This window comes from Stegostoma tigrinum, chromosome 5 (genome assembly GCF_030684315.1).
Source record: "Stegostoma tigrinum isolate sSteTig4 chromosome 5, sSteTig4.hap1, whole genome shotgun sequence".
Taxonomy (NCBI): Eukaryota; Metazoa; Chordata; class Chondrichthyes; order Orectolobiformes; family Stegostomatidae; genus Stegostoma; species Stegostoma tigrinum.
Genome location: NC_081358.1, coordinates 31,357,074 through 31,374,724, shown reverse-complemented (window position 1 = coordinate 31,374,724; position 17,651 = coordinate 31,357,074). Strand labels below are relative to the sequence as shown.

The 17,651-nt window shown below is 41.6% G+C and overlaps 1 protein-coding gene across 2 annotated transcripts in view; it reads left to right on the top strand.

Annotated features, from left to right (window-relative positions):
- Window positions 1-5,404: 5,404 nt before the first annotated feature.
- Window positions 5,405-17,651, top strand: part of mcmdc2 (minichromosome maintenance domain containing 2) — a 41,456-nt gene continuing 29,209 nt past the window's right edge. For both annotated transcript variants that reach the window (XM_048529707.2, XM_048529706.2), the window contains exons 1-4: window positions 5,405-5,514; window positions 10,258-10,388; window positions 11,922-11,981; window positions 14,108-14,303. In XM_048529707.2, the coding sequence (XP_048385664.2) occupies window positions 5,415-5,514; window positions 10,258-10,388; window positions 11,922-11,981; window positions 14,108-14,303 (487 nt within the window). In that variant the 5' untranslated portion in view covers window positions 5,405-5,414. The remainder of the gene's footprint in view (window positions 5,515-10,257; window positions 10,389-11,921; window positions 11,982-14,107; window positions 14,304-17,651) is intronic.

Genomic DNA, 17,651 nt, shown 5'->3' with positions numbered 1-17,651 from the left:
TTTCAGCAACCAAAACAACTTCCTTGATGCTATAATAATACAGAACTGCAAATGCTGGATGCCACAAAAATTGCTGTGAAACTCAGCAGGTCTAGCAGCATCTGTGGGTAGAAAGCAGAACTAATGTTCTGAGTCTGGTGACTCTTCATCAGAACTGATAGCAGCCAGGAAAAGGTGGTATTTATGTTGAAGACATGAGTATGTGTATATGAGAGATAATGGAAACTGCAGATGCTGGAGAATCTGAGATAACAAGGTGTAGAGCTGGATGAACACAGTAGGCCAAGAGCCATCTTAGGAGCACAAAAGCTGACGTTTTGGGCCTAGACCCTTGTGTATTTTTGGGGTTGGGGGGGTGGGTGGTGGTGGTGGTGGTGAGGGTGAGGAGCTGTTGGTGTGTGGTCAAAGCAAATACCTGCAGATAGAGCCCAGAGAAAAGACAGAGATGTGAAAAGGGTAAGCAAACAAGGGGATTATTCATAGTAGCCCTGGACAGAAGAAAAGGTGAATAAGTGAGAACAAGAGCTGAGAGTAGGAGAGAATGATTAGGCTGTGCTGGAAACAACACATCTGTGAGATAATAGGAACTGCAGATGCTGGCGAATCTGAGATAACAAGGTGTAGAGCTGGATGAACACAGTAGGCCCTGCTCCTATGATGCTGCTTGGCCTGCTGTGTTCATCCAGCTCTACACCTTGTTATCACATATTCTGTGATAATAGCATCAGAGATTGTGAATGGGTTGGCTGTGCTAAAAGCAATCCATGTCTTGCCAGGACCTGGGTGTGGGGATGGTGAGTGGGAAACATGAAAGGGCAGAATTAGGCTGCAAAGTTATTGAACTTTATGTTGGATCTTAGACATTGAAAATGTAGATGCTGTTCTTCGAGCTTGTAGCAGGCCTGTGATAGAAATGTGGGTGAGGGAATATGATGGTGTGTTTCAGTGGCAGGCAACTTGAAGCTGTGTAATTTTTACACACAGAAAGTAGGTGTTCTGCATAATAGTCAGCCAATCTGCACTTCCTCTCCCCAGAGTAGAGACCACACTATGAACACTAAGTACAGCAGATTAGACTGAATGAAGTGCAAGTAAATCACTGCATCATCTGGAAGTTATGTCTGGGGCCTCGGACAGTGAGGATGGAGAAGCTAAGCAGACAGGTATTACACCTGGAATTGCATGAGGAGTGCCGTGAGGAGAGGTTACGAATGGAGGAGTGGACCAGGATGTCCCAGAGTGAGCAATCCCTGCAGAATGCTGACAAAGGAGGGAAAGGGAATTTGTGTCTGATCGTGGTATCCCGCTGGAGGTGACGAAAATGCCAGCTTACGATCCTTTGGATGCCGAGGCTGTTGTGGTGAGTGAGAACAGTGGGAGTACTATCAGCGTTGTGGGAGGGAAGAAAAGGGGTGAGGGCAGAAGTGTGGGAGATGGATCAGACATGTCTAAACACCCTGTCAACCATGGTACAGGCGAGCTCTTGGTTGACGAAAAAAGATGCAATGTTTCTGAGGCTCCGCTACCAAAGATGGTATCATTACTGTGGATGCGACAGAGATGGAGAAACTGGGAGAATGGGATGGAGACCTTACAGAAAGCAGGATGTAAGGATGAATAGTCCAGGCAATTGTGAGTCAGTGGATTTATAATGAATAATAGTGGCCAGCCTATCCCAAGAAATTGAAACAAACATGTCGAGGAAGTGAGGTGTTAGGGATAGACCAGCTGAAAGTGAGAACAGGGTGGAAACTGGAAGTGAAACTGGTAATTTCTACCAGTTCTGAATGACAGGGAAGCAGCACCGATAACATCAGTGATGTACTAGAGATGCACGTCCTTCCATTTTGTTCACCCAACCCCACACCATCCTGTCATGACACAGGTTGCTTTTAGCATAGCCTACACTCTCTTCCTACTCTCAGCTTTCATTATCATTTATTCAGCTTCTCTCGTTTCTTGGCCTACTACCAGTAACACCCCTCATTTGCTGACATCTTTCATGTCTCCCTTTTTCTTTCTCTCTGAGTTCCATCTGTCTGTTTGCTCACCTCCCCCCATCACACTGTCTTTATTTTCCTAGCTCTTAACAATTCTGACTCAGACTCAAAATGTTTGCTCTGCTTTCTCTCCACAGATGCTGACACACCTGCTGAGTTTCACCAGGAAATTCTGTTTTTGTAGAGCGGGAATGATGTAGCAAACCACAAGGTCATAGATTGTAGTTGATTACAATTCTGCTGCATATGATGGTCCACAGCAGTTCATGGGTGCCTAGGTTTGAATTCCTAGATCTATCCAAATTCTATCTATAAAACAACAAGAGGGCATCCTCAACCAAAAAGTGGGGCTTTGTTTGCACAATGACTAGAGTGGTCACTTCTTCCTTTTCAGTCAAGGACAGATGAATCTGCTAAGCATAGCTTTGTTATGACAAGATCAAGTAAATTTCTGTTGGTTTTCCTCAGCACGAGCTGCAGGTCCTGTCTAGTAGCCAAGTATTTTAGCACTCAGCCTGCTCAGTCAATGGTAGTGGTGACAAGCCACTCTTGATGATGGATGCCAGAGTACATTATACGCCTTATCCAGCATCAGTGCTTTTTCCAAGTGCTGTTCAACAAGTAGTACTTTTCATTATTCAGGGGCTGATTAATTGGGGTTTCCCTTGCCCAAGTTTGACCTGATGCCAATCTCTGGAGTCAATGATGAGTCCCATGTCAATTCTTTCCTCACTGTACACTACTATGTCAACACCTATGGTGGGTCTGTCCTGCAGAATGGACAGAACATACCTTGGGATTGTATTTGTGATAACAAGGACATTAAGATATGACTTGTGTGTACGTCAATGTCAGGTTGTTGCTTGACTGAACGCAGCCCAGTACGTCACGCAAACCAGATTGACTGTCTATACTTCCTTCTGCCTTGGGAAAGCAGTCAATGTAATTAAGGACCCTTCCCAAACTGGTTATACTCTTTTCATCAGGCAGGAGATTAAAAACATTTACCAACAGAATCAAATCAGCCTCTTCCTCGCTGTTGTCAGACTTTTGAAATGACCTCACATATATTAAAGTTGATCTTTCTCTGCATCTTCTCTGTTGCTGTTAACACTAGGGCCTGCGTTCTATTCCATTATCCTGATGTACTTATATAAGGTATGATTTGTCTAGTTAGCACACACAACAATACTTTTCATTGTATCTCGGTATATGTGATAACTAAATCAAATCAAAATCGAAGACTTTGTAGGGTTGCCAGAGCTGTGTCACTGCCATTGTCATTTCCAGTGCCTACGCCAAAGCCAACTGGTCCATCTGGTTTAGTCTCAGTCCTGCGACATTATCACATGGACAATGTATTAAACAGACTCTATCCTTGGTCGGACCACTGTTGCTCTGTGTGGGTTTCCACCAGGTGTTCCAGTTTCCTCCCACTGTCCAAAGATGTGCAGGTTAGGTGAGTTGGCTATGCTAAATTTTCTGTAACATGCAAGCCAGGTGGATTAGTTGTGGTAAAATGAGGGGTTACGGGGATAGCGGGGAATGATGCTCGGAAGGCCCGTGCAGACCTGCTGGGCCAAAAGGCCTCTTTCTGCATTCTAGGGATTCTACGATTCTAAACATCATATTCATGGCCATTCCTTCATCATAACTGGGTCAAAATTCTAAAACTCCCCAAAAGCACTGTGGGTTCACTACCATCACATAGGCAACAGCAGTTCAGGAAGCTCATTATTACCTTCAGAAGTGTGGTTGAGGGTGGGCAATAAATGATGGGTGACCAGCATTACCTAGTCCTGTGAATAAAAAAAGACAGCATCTAGCAATAAACACGTATAAATCAATGGCTGCAGTGATCAGCTGTCATGTAGCACTTGATTATTCTTCTGGTGAGACAATATCCTCTAGCCAAAGCATCAGGCTCTTGTTGACCGCAGCGCTGGACCTTTTTTTTTCTATGTTAATTTTCATATCTTATTTCATTGTTCTCACTGCTTCCTTCTTAGGAAATGAGTTGTGCATACCCAAACTGTGTGTGAAATATGAGGGCTGTCTTTTCCCAGTCAATCAAATTCTAGAATTATACAGAGGACAGGCAAGGAAAGGATAGCAGATTTCCTCCTGTAGGGGGAATAAACAACATTAATTTATCAGCCAACTGCCATGATAGGATTTGAAAATCTCTCCTCAGAATGCAGTCCTTCCATCATTAAGAGCCCGGCATTACCACTACAGCACCATGACCCCAATGGCTCCATGAGTGATTGGAGTGCACAGTTTGCGTCTCGTGTGGATACAAACTCTGAAATCTTTCTGCCTACATTGTGCCCTTTATTTTGCAACTGCCTCGGGATTCTTTTTGGACTACTTATTGACACGGTTGTTTCTCATGAATTGCTTTGGCAAACCAGAAGACTTGTTTTTCAGACTCTCTTCAGTAATTTCTGTCCATACGTTGTTTTTTGTTTGCGATTACACCAAGTCAAGGTTTCCCAGAAGTTGCAATGCGAAGAATGTTGAGCGACGTACAGAACAGTCAAACCCATCCCCTGGAATTCATGAGATAACAGCAACTGCAGATGTTGGAGAATCCGAGATAACAAGGTGTGGATGAACACAGCAGGCCAAGCAGCATCTTAGGAGCAGGAAAGCTGAAAGCTCCTAAGAAGCTGTTCAGAGATAATGGGAACTGCAGATGCTGGAGAATCCGAGATAACAAGGTGTGCAGCAGGGTCTAGGCCCAAAACATCAGCTTTTGTGCTCCTAAGATGCTGCTTGGCCTGCTGTGTTCGTCCAGCTCCACGCTTTGTTATTCCTGGAATTCATGGATTGCCGACTTTTGATAAGGAGTGGGTGGAAATTAATTTTGGAGAACCGACTGTAACCATACCTCAGAGATAATGGGAACTGCAGATGCTGGAGAATCCGAGATAACAAGGTGTGCAGCAGGGTCTAGGCCCAAAACATCAGCTTTTGTGCTCCTAAGATGCTGCTTGGCCTGCTGTGTTCGTCCAGCTCCACGCTTTGTTATTCCTGGAATTCATGGATTGCCGACTTTTGATAAGGAGTGGGTGGAAATTAATTTTGGAGAACCGACTGTAACCATACCTCAGAGATAATGGGAACTGCAGATGCTGGAGAATCCGAGATAACAAGGTGTGGAGCTGGAAGAACACAGCAGGCCAAGCAGCAGCATCTTAGGAGCACAAAAACGTCAAAAAAAAGTTCCACTGGCTCTTCACAAACAAACCAGAACCCACTAGTCTGTTTAGTCGCCAAACTTTCTCTTGACAACCGTCATCGGGATTTACGTTGCGCTGTGGGAAATCACTGGGGGTCATGACCGGATTGTTCCGGTTTGGGCCGGTTAGTGCGCACCCGCGGGGAGGGGCGGCAGCGAGCCGTTTAAAGATGGCAGCCGAGGAGTTGTGTCTGAAGGAGTTGGCTCTCGTTTACTTAGATAGGACTGGAGGTCTTCACAGATTTATCAACGATTGTATTTGCTATAATGGTAATTTTCGAAAGGAGATCTTTCTGCAAACATTCATGCAAAATTGTATCTATGGGATGGGATTTTAAAACAAAAACTAATTGCATTAGAAGCGGCAACAAACAGAACACGCAAAATTACTGGAATCCAGACCAATGATGCTTCTTCAGTTCTGAAGAACGTTCACTGGACTCGAAAGGTTGCCTCTGGTTTCATCCATAGATGCTGCCAGATCTGCTGAGTTTCTTCGGCAACTTCTATTTTTGTTTCAGATTTCCAGCATCTGCAGTTCTTTATTTTTATAAAATTATTGGAATTATTATTACAATTAATTATCATGATTAGCACAGATCTTCATGCTGAAAAATTCCTCGCATCAGTTTGTAGTCCAAATATTGACCACTCCACACAAATACAAATGTATAACATAAAACAGAGAACCGTCAATGCTGGAAAGAAATAAAGCTGGAGAAACTCAGCAGGTCTGGCAGCATCTGTGAAAGAAAAAGTCAATATTTCAAGTGATTATAGTTAAGAAGAGTTCCATTTACTGTTAAGATCTTCACCCATTTAGAAATAACTCAGTTCCCTAGCCAAGATGTACAATGCTACTGATTGCTAGCTGTGAATTAGATCAGTTTGTTTTGAATCATAGAGTGCAAGTTATGAATGTAGGTAAAAACATCAGCTGTAATACCATTTCCTGGAGGACTGTCATTCAGCACTATCTCCAATAATTTTGCCGTTTACTGCCCCTCAGTCAGTTTCTTTATTATTTTCAGATTACATGAATTCCAGTTGTTTTAGGAAGAACAAAGAATATTACAGCACAGGAACAGGCCCTATGGCCCTCCAAGCCTGCACCAACATGCCGCCTGGCACAAATAAAACCTCCTACCCTTCTGAGGACCATATTCCTCTATTCCAATCCTATTCATACATTTGTCAAGACACCCTTTCAAAGTCACGATGGAATCTGCTGCCACTACCTTCTCCAGTAGCGAGTTCCAGGGACCCACCATTCTCTGTGTATAAAACATCTCTTGTACATCACCTTTAAACCTTGCCCCTCGCACCTTAAACCCATGGCCCCGGTAACTGATTCTTCCACCCTGGAAAAAAGCTTCTGACTGTCCAGCTTATCCTTGCCCTTCATAATCTTGTAGACCTCTATCAGGTTGTTCCTCAACCTCTGTCGTTCCAGTGGGAACAACCCAAGATTCTCCAGCCTCTCCTCATAGCTAATGCCCAGCATACCAGGCTACGTCTTTTCTGTACCCTCTCCAAAGCCACTACATTCTTCTGGTAGTGTGGTGACCAGAACTGAACACAATAATGACCAGAACTGAACACAACTGAGGAAGGGTCAATGGACCTGAAGCCTTAACTCTGTTTTCTCCTCCACAGAGGCTGCCAGACCTGCTGAGCTTTTCCAGCAACTTTGTTTTTGTACAATATTTCAAATGCGGCCTAATGTTCTATAAAGCTGCAACATTATGTACCCATTTTTAAATTCAGTACCCTGGCTGATGAAGGCAAGCATGCCATATGCCTTGTTGACTACATTTTCCACCTGCATTGCCACTTTCAGTGACCTGTGTACTTGTACACCCAGATCCCTCTGCCTATCAGTACTTACAGTATTCTGCTGTTTACTGTATATTTTCTATCTGGATTAGACCTTCCAAAATGCATTATTTCACATTTGTCTGGCTTAAACTTCATCTGCCATCTCTCTGCCCAAGTCACCAACTGAACTATATCTAGCTGTATCCTTTGACAGCCTTCATCACTACCCTCAATTCCACCAACCTTTGTGTCATCAGCAAACGTACTAATCAGACCAGTTACGTTCTCCTCCAAATCATTTACATGCATTACAAACAGCCAAGGCTCCCAACACTGATCCCTGAAGGACGCCACTAGTCACAGTCCTCCATTTAGAAACGCACCCTTCCACTGCTACCCTCTGTCTTCTATGACCAAGCCAGTTTTTTAATTCATCTTGCAAGCTCACTTCCAACCCGTGCGACTTTACCTTCTGTATCAGCCTTCCTCAAGGGACCTTGTCAAAGGATTTATTGAAGTCCATGTAGACAACATCCACTGCCCTACCCTCATTGATTATCTCTGTCACTTCCTCAAAAAACTCAACCAAGTTATTGAGACACTACCACCCCTTCACAAAACCATGTTGCCTCACACTAATACACCCATTGATTTCCAGGTGGGAGTAAATCCTATCTGAAAGAATCCTTTCCAATAATTTCCCAACCACTGACGTAAGGCTCACTGGCCTTTATCTTAAAGAAGAATCTCCTTATTTAACTTTAAGTAGTTTTGAGGGTAAAAGCCCCATGAAGCTTTATACAGTAAATCAGTAATAGCACTTCCTCAAAAGCTTTGCAGAAGTTTGTGAAGAAGGATCTGTACCTTATGAGTATGATGACTGATCTTCATAGAATCATAAAACAACCTAAAGCATCAAGTCTGCACTGGCTGTCCTCATGAGTGTCATTCTCCTCCCTTCTCTCTGTAATCGTGCATGGTCTTCCATTTCAAATCACAGTCTAATTCCTTTTTGAATACTTCTATTGAACCTGCCTCCAGCACACTTTCAGGCAGTGTAATTCAAACTTCAACCACTTGCTGTGTATAAGTGATAATGGGAACTGCAGATGCTGGAGATTCCAAGATAATAAAATGTGAGGCTGGATGACCTGCTGTGTTCATCCAGCCTCACTTTTTATTATATTGCTGTGTATAAGTGTTTTCTTTATATCACTTTTGCTCCGTCATTATGTACACTCATGCCTTGTGAATGATGAAGATTTAGTCTCTCACATACCAGAATATAAGGCAACCTCGGTGCTGGGTTCACTGCTTTTCATAATTTCTATAAATGACTCAGATGTGAACATAGGAGATATGGTTAGTAAGTTTACAGATGACACCAAAATAGGTGGTGTAGTGGACAGTGAAGAAGATTATCTCAGACTGCAGTGGGATCTTGATCAGAGGAGTGGCAGGTGGAGTTTAATATAGATAAAATGTGAGTTGTTGCCAGAAAAAGACAATTTGCATAGTTCCTTGAAAGTCGAGTTGCAGGTAGACAGGGTGGTGAAGAAAGCATTTGGCATGCTTGCCTTCATTGGTCAGAATATTAAGTATAGGATTTAGGATGTCATGTTCTTGCTGTCGAGGACATTGAAGAGGCCACTTTTAGAATATTGTGTACAATTCAGGTCTCCCTGATGTAGGAAAGGTGTTGTTAAAGTTGAGAGGGTTCAGAAAGGATTTACAAGGTTGTTGCCAGGATTGGAGAGTTTGAGTTACAGGGAGAAATTGAGTAGGTTAGGGCTCTGTTCCCCGGAGCATTGCAGGCTGAGGTGTGACCTTATAGAGGTTTATAAAATCATGAGGGCATGGATAGGGTGAATGGCCAAGATCTGATGGAAGAGCCCAAAAATAGAGGGCATAGTGAGAGAGGAAAGATTTTAGAAGGACCTGAGGGGTAACTTTTTCATACAGGAGATAGTGCATGTATGGAACAAGCTACCAGAGGAAGTAGAGGTGCAGAGGTGGAGGCGGGTACAGTTGCAACATTTAAAAGGAATTTAGATGGATATGGGCAAAATGCTGGCAAATGGTACTAGGTCACGTTGGGACATATGGTTGGCCCAAACAATGGTCTGTTTCTGTATTGTATGACTCAGTATGTTAAACTGAAAGAAATACAAATAGTCTGTGTTTCGTTTGGAAGGTGTGTTTGTAGCCCTGGGCATAGAAACGGAGGAGGTGACAGGGCAGAAGTTGCATCTTGCACATAAAAGTGTCGTAAGGAATGGAGGGGTTTTTAGGGATGATGAATGAGAAAAGGTGTCGCAGAAAGAATGATCCTTATGGACCAAGGGGAGGCTGGGAAAGATATGTTTGGTAGTTGCATCATACGGGAACTGACAGAACTGACAAAGGAAGACTTGTTGAATACAGGGCTGGTCGGCTGAAAGGTGAGAACAAGTGGAACCTAGCTGTGGTTCTGGGATGGAGAAAAAGGGATGAAAGCAGAGCTGCATAATGGGGATTGAATACTATTCACCACACTGGATAGGAATCCTCAGTTGAGGTAAAAAGGAAGAAATGCTGAAACATACGCAGGGAATGCTGGAGAAACTGAAGAAGTCTGGCAGCATCTCTGGAGAGAGAAACAGAGTTAATGACTTGAGTCTGGCGTAATTTCTTTGCTAACAGAATTGACAAAGGAAAACTGATGGACTTAAATTTTCAGAAAGCTCTAGATAAAGTCTCCCACATGAAGTTAGTTACAAAGAGTAGTTCCCATCTCATGTGCTTTAATGTACTGGCATGGATTAATAAATGCTAAAAAAAACAGAGATTAGGAGTAAGTGGGAAATTCTCACCTTGGCAGACTGTGACTGATGGGTTACAACAAGGATCAGTACTTAGGTCCCAGATTTTCACAATATATGTTAACAATTTGGAGATGGTAGCCAAATGTAAAATTTCCAAATTTTCAGGTGATGCAAAGCTAAGTGAGAATGTGTGTTGTGAGGGAGATGTAAAGAGGCTTCAGGAGGATTTGGATAGTCTTAGTAAATGGGCGAGATCAAGGCAACTGGAATACAAAGAGGAAAAATGTGAGGTTATCCATTTTGGGAGGTGAAAAGATGTGCAGGATATTTCTTAAATGGTAAAAGGTTGGAAATATGTTTACATTTGGTCTAAAATATATTTATTTCACAGATTCCAAACAGTGTCTTGCTGTTTATCGCTTCATTATTTATGTGAATCCAGCTGATGTGACAGAGTTGGATGCCAGGCTTGGTAACTGTATTCTTCACCACCCAATAAGAGCTGCACATTTGTTTCAGTCTGTGAGTGAAAAAAGAAAAATCCTGACTGATGTAGTTTGAACTGATATGAGTTAAATTGCATTCCCAAAATACTAAATAAACAAAGGGCGTAAGGAGAGTGTGGGAAGGACATAAATGCATTAACTATCATTAGAAAAAAGGTATTGAGGAAACTGGGCCAAAAAGTCATCTGCAGCTGATGGATTGCATCCTAGAATTTAAAGGAAGAAGCCACAGGGATAGTAGGTGTACTAGTAGTAATCTTCTAAGAATCCTGTTAAGTACCAGAAGATTGAAAATCTGCTAAAGTAACACCCTTATTCAAAAAGAGAGGCAGACAAAAAAGATAACTAGAGACTAGTTAACTTAAAATGTTATTGGAAAATTGATAAATAGTCTCTTAAAAAAAGGATGTAGTAGCAGAGTATTTAGAAATATATAATAAAGCAGAGTCAGCATGCCTTCATAAAGACGAAGTCATACCTGCTAAATTTATAACAGTTCTTTGAGAACAAAACAAGCAGGATAGATAAAGAGAAACCAGTTGAAGTAATGTATCTTAAAAGGCATTTGATAGGTACTGCTGTTTATTAAGAGCCCATGGTGTTGGGGATAATATATTAGCATGGGTGGAGAATAGGTTAACTATAGAAGCCTGAAAATTGGAACAAAGGGTATATTTCAGGGATGGCAACCTGTAACTGGTGGAGTTGTGGCCACAGGGATCAGTACTGAGGCTACAATTATTCACAATATGTATTAATGATGGAAGTAAACTTTCTAAGATCCATAAAGACCTGCAGAAAGATCTGCAGATAGCTACAGTACAGAGGGATTTGGGAATCCTTGTCCATGAATCATGCAAAATTAGCATCCAAGTTCAGAGGATAATAAGGAAGGCAAATAGAATGTTGGCCTTTATTTCAAAGGAAATGGAATATAAGGGTGGGGAGATTTTGCAAAATATATACAAGATATGTGTAGACCATAGCAGAAATGCTGTGAATAGTTTTGGGCCCCTTACTTAATGAAAGACATACTAGCATTGGAGGTAGTCTAAAGGAGGTTAACTAGGTTGCTATCGATATGGTGGAACTGTCTTACAAGGAGATGTTGAGTAGTTTGGGCCTGTACTTATTGGAATTTAGAAGAATGAAAGATGGCCTTTACTGAAACATATAAGATTCTTAGGGGACTTGACAGAGTAGTTGTGGAAAAGTTGCTTCCTTTTAGGAAAGTCCAGGACCAGAGATCATAATCTCAAAATAAGGGATCACACCTTTAAGATAGAGATGAGTGGGAATTTCTTCCAGCAGAGTGAATCTGTGGAATTCTTTACTGCAGTGTGCTGTCAAGTTTGGACTATTAAGTATATTGAAGGCTGGAACAGACTAGTTTCTAATCATTAAGGGAATCAGAGATTATGGGGATAAAGCAGGAGATGGATTTGAGGATTATCAGATTAGCCATGATCTCATTGAATGGCAGGGCAGATCCAGTAGGCTGAATGGCCTACTTCTGCTCCTACATCTTGTATCCTTTGTTATCTTTCAGGTTTGCTTTACATCAATCAAGACATTGTCATTAATTGAACAATTAGAAACAGAAAACCAGGTAAGTAATCGTATCTAATTCAGATTAAACATAATCTAGTCTAGTGAGCTGTTTGTATCATAGGTCTTTTTCACATACAGATTGCAGAGAATTTATTTTCTGAGATTTAACTCAATTATTTCTCAACTCATAATTTCAACACTTTGAGTTTCTTCTACAAGAAACAAACAAAAAATGTATCAAGGGTTGACCAATTTTGTACATTTTCAGCTCTCAAAAGGGATACCAAAGCAAACATATAATGTAATATTAAATATGTTAATTAAATTGATTATCATTTATAATTAAGTAAATGGTTAAAACAATTTTAAAACAATTCCAAACAGAAAGAAAATACAAAAAAGTTTAAACTCTTCCATGTGTTTTTCCTTTCATTCCTCTTTTTCATTTGCATCTTCCTCATTATCTCTACCTTCATATTCTTTATTCTATTTAATTTTTTTTCAATGTAATGACTTCTTTTAAATTAATATCATAAACTAGCATTAATTGTTTGGCTTATTTTTCTGTTCCTTTTTCCCCCAGGTACGCATTCTTTAAGGGCAGCTCGAGTCATAGTGTCATCATAGAGATCTACATAGAGAAAATACCCTTCAGACCATCGCATCCACACTGGTCAAAAATAACCAGCGAACGTTTTTAATCCCATTCTCCAGCACTTTGCCCATCACCTTGTATGCCTTAGCATTGCAAGTGCACATCTCAGTACTACTTAAATGCTATGAGGGTTTCTGCTTCTATCACCTTAACTTGAGTGTGAGTTCCAGATTCTCACCACCTTCTGAGTGAAAAATTGTTACCTCACATCTTCTCTAAACCTTCTACCCCTTACATTAAAACAATTCCTTCTGGCCCACCAAGGGGAAAACGTTTTTTTTCCTATTCATGATATCTCTGCTTCTCATAAATTTGTACGTCTCAATCAAGTGCCCTCTCAATCTCCTCTGCTCTAAAGAAAACAACCCTGGTCCGTCTAATCTCTCTTCATTATTGAAACTCTCCAGGCCATCTGGTAGATGTCCTGTGCACTCTATCCAGCACTACTACATCCCTCCAATAATGTGGATTCTAGAACTGCACAGAGTACAACATCAGTGGCCTAATGAACGTTTTCCAGCATATCTCACTGCTCTTAAAGTCTATGCCTTAGCTAATAAAGGCAACTATCCTGCATGCCTTCTTAACCACTCATAAGTCCTGATACCTTAAGGGATCAGCGTACACGCACACCAAGGTGCCTCTGATCCTTAGTGCTTCCCAGGATCCTGCTGTTACACATGTATTCCCCTGCTTGTTTGTCTTGCCCAAGTGCATAAGCACACAGTTCTACATTTTTAAATGTGTAAAACACTTCCACAAAAGATGAATTCCTTGAGCCTGTCTTAAATTAGGTTTGGCATTCCACTAAAATTGCTTGCCGCAATGCACATGTAGCAGTGTGCAAAGACTTCATGCACCATTGCATTTCTCTATGTTTTTCATCTGGAAATTACGATATTGTTTTCTATGGTTCTAGATGATTTTGTTTTTCTTTAACTAAACGATTAAACTGGAAAATATCAGGAAAGTAAAAGAAAAACTGAAAATAAAGAATTATCTGCACTATTTATTGATGCAGGCTTTGCTTCACGTGGATCACAGTTCCATCAAATGTTAATCTTGGTACTGCAGTAGAACTAAATACTATTTAACCTATTAAGGAAGTAAATGTTGACAGTAGAATTCAGTGAGAAGAGATATTTAGCTTATCCACCTTTATTTCTGTGTTCAAGATAAAATGATCTTCAGAGAACTGATTGTCATTCCCTCTTCTTAAAAGAAAGATGTATTTATTTAAATAGTCGCAATCGCAAAATGTGCCAAAGTGCTTCATACACAATGAATTACTTTGAATACAATATTAATGTTACTAAGGCAAAGTACTATCCCTTTGTACATCGCATGTACAGTACTCCCTCAGTACTGCCCTCAGGTGTCGCTTGCATTATGTACTCAAATCTTTATGGCCAAGAGCCAAGGATGTTACTAACTGAACCATACTGACACAAATGGAAATCTATTGTCACTGAAAGACCAAATTCTTAAAACAAATCCTTCCACTGATAACTTACTTTTGTATTTTCAAGGTTAATGTTGTGCTAAAGCTGACACACTTACCTCCACTGCCAAATTACTCATTTAACCTCTGCCAGTTCCCCCATGGGTACCAGCTGCTGAGATACTATAAGATAGAGGGAGTAGTGATTGCAATGACGACTGTAACAAAATACACTCAAGGTGCCAGATTTCTTTGTTCTGAATCAAGCTGCCCTTTTTCAACAGGTAAAACAAAGGCAAATTTATTTCAAGTCAAGCTCATGCTTTGTATCTGTTTTAATACTTTTTAATTCCATTATCATATAATTGCAGTTCAGTTTATATTGAAATTTGTATATGAAAGTGTTCTAATTAAATACTTTATTTACGATTAATAATTGATAACTATTTTGTAAACAAAGTTATTATTCAAAAGGGATTATTCATTTTGGAAATATTCTTTCCCTTCCTCATTATTAAGTTTTGTTTCCTTCCATAATATGTTCAGAATCATCGTAAGGCATCAGCGAGTTTAGCAGCTGTTACAGGGGAGCTGGTGAGAGACTAACACTACCTCTTCCAGGGAAGGTCAGCAATCATCACAAGCTGGTTAGGTAGTGGCAAGGCTACCAGTGGACTTTCCCAGGAAGCAGATGCATGGGGTTGGAGGTCCCTCTTGGAGGGAGCTGCTGACTAATCGGAAGCCAGTAGCCCTTACTGTGACATGTCACAGAACAGGCCATGTCTGCTGCTGGAAGTATATATACTCAGAGTCCAAGGATCGCTGAGTGAACCAAGAGAAAGGGCAGTGATGTGCTGAGGAAGTAGGATTTTTTACAGTTGGGGCTAGCAGCCACCTGCTAGATGTCTAAGCCCTTTATCAGACGCTGATTGCCTTGGATTGAGAGATCCTCGCCCATCCTTCCTTAAAATGACAAGCTGTCTGCGTGCAATATACTAGCATGCTAGTTTGCCACATGGTTAATCCCAGCAGTGGTGGGCTAAGACCTTTGAATGGTCATTATTTGGCCACTTAAGGGTCTCACTTGGTTGGGCAGAAAACTTGACCGTGGGTCTTCCTTCACTTAATTATCCACCTAATTAGGTTCCTTTCCTGCCTCCCAAACCACTACCATAGAGAGCAGAAGATTTGCCCTACATCTTTGAAATAAAGAGAACATTTCAATTGCCTGTTGTTTTTAGCTTGCAGTATATCATAATCCAGTCAATCCCTAAAAACTAAAGAACTTATTTGTAAGCAACCAGTCTCCATTTTTTTCTCCAAAGTCTTGAATATGTTGTCACCTCCCAAATGCAGTCCCATCTGGAATTTCCTTAAAATATATGAAGGTAGATAAATCCCCAGAAACTGATCAAGTGTATCCCAGACATTGTGGGAAGTTAGGGAAGAAATTGCAGGGCCCCCAGCAGAGATATTTGTATTATTGACAACCGTGGTTGAAGTGCTAGAAGACCAGAGGGTGGTTGATTTTATGCCATGATTTAAGAAAGGCTGCAAGGAGAAGCCAGGGAACTACAGACTGGAGAGCCTAACGCCAGTCGTGGGGTGGCATGGTGGCTCAGTAGTTAGTAGTGCTGCCTCACAGAGGCAGTGACCTATGTTCAATTCCAGCTCCGGGCGCCTATCTGTGTGGATTTTGCACATTCTCCCCTTGTCTCTGTGGGTTTCCTCCCACAGTCCCAACATGTACAGGTTAGGTGGATTGGCCATGCTAAATTGCCAATAGTGTCCAGGGATGTGCAGGCTAGCTTTTAGATGAGAGAGGTAAGATTTAAAAAGGATTTGAGGAGCAACTTTTTCACAAAGGGGGTAATGCGTCTGTGGAACGGGCTGTGAGAGGAAGTGGTAGAGGCCAGTTCAATTACATCATTTACTTGGATAGGAATGGTTTAGAGACATGGGCCAAACGCAGGCAAATGGGTCTAGTTCAGTTTAGGAAATCTGGTCGGCATGGATGAGTCACTCTTACACCATTACCTCAGGTATTTCCTAAGAATCTATCATTGGTGATGCCCTGTTCTTAATTGAAAAGTTATCCCTTGGTCACAATACCTGATGGCATAGTGTTTGTTTTCACGTGTATGCTGTTGTTGACAACACCTAACTTTACTTCACCATCATCGCTCTCAACTTGTTCACTGCTGCTAGGTTAATGGATTACTCATCCGACATCAAATGTTGAGGAGCAGACATTTCCTCCAATTAACTATTCGAAGACTGAAGGCGTTGTTTACAATTCCCACTCCAATATCCATTTCCCATTCTAATTTTATCCCTCTCCTTAGCAACAATCTGAAATCAAGCCAGTTTGCAGAAAATACGGAGGCATGGGATTGAGGATGATTTAGCAGTTTGGATCAGAAATTGGCTAGCTGTAAGAAGACAGAGTGTGGGGGTTGATGGGAAATGTTCATCCTGGAATTCACTTACAAGTGGTGTACTGCAAGGATCTGTTTTGGGGCCACTGCTGTTTGTCATTTTTATAAATGACCTTGATAGGGACGTAGAAGGATGCGTCAGTAAATTTGCGGATGACACTAAACTCGGTGGAGTTATGGATAGTGGGGAAAGATGTTGCAAGTTACAGAGGGACATAGATTAGCTGCAGAGCTGGGCTGAGAGGTGGCAAATGGAGTTTAATGTGGAAAAGTGTGAGGTGATTCACTTTGGAAGGAGTAACAGGAATACAGAGTACTGGGCTAATGGTAAGATTCTTGGTAGTATGGATGAGCAGAGAGATCTCAGTGTCCAAGTGCATTGATCCCTGAAAGTTTCCACCAAGATTGATAGAGTTGTTAAGAAGCCGTATGGTGTGTTAGGTTTTATTGGTAGAGGGATTGAGTTTCGGAGCCATGAGGCCATGTTGCAGCTGTACAAAACACTGGTGCGGCCACACTTGGAGTATTGCGTACAGTTCTGGTCGCCGCATTAAAGGAAGGATGTGGAAGCATTGGAAAGGGTGCAGAGGAGATGTACCAGGATATTGCCCGGTATGGAGGAAAGGTCTTATGAGGAAAGGCTGAGGGACTTGAGGCTGTTTTCGTTAGAGAGAACAAGGTTAAGCGGTGACTTAATAGAGACATACAAGACGATCAGAGGATTAGATAGTATGGATAGCGAGAGCCTTTTTCCTCGGATGGTGATGGCCAGCATGAGGGAACATAGCTTTAAATTGAGGGGTGATAGCTATAGGACAGATGTCAGAGGTAGTTTCTTTACTCTAAGGGTGTGGAATGCCCTGCCTACAACAGTAGTAGACTTGCCAACTTTAAGGGCATTTAAATGGTCACTGGATAAACATATGGATGATAATGGATTAGTGTAGGTTAGATGGGCTTCAGATTGGTTTCACAGGTTGGCGTAACATCGAGGGCCGAAGTGCCTGTACTGCGCTGTAATGTTCTATGTTCTTAGTTGAGTTTTGGTGCCACATTGACCCTGAGATGAGCTTTCAGTCTCATATTCATGTCATCACTAAGACGGCACTTGTAAAATCACTCAACTTCACCCTATCTCAGCTAAATTGCTGTGAAAACCCTCATCCACGTCTTTGTTACCTTTCAACTTGCCTT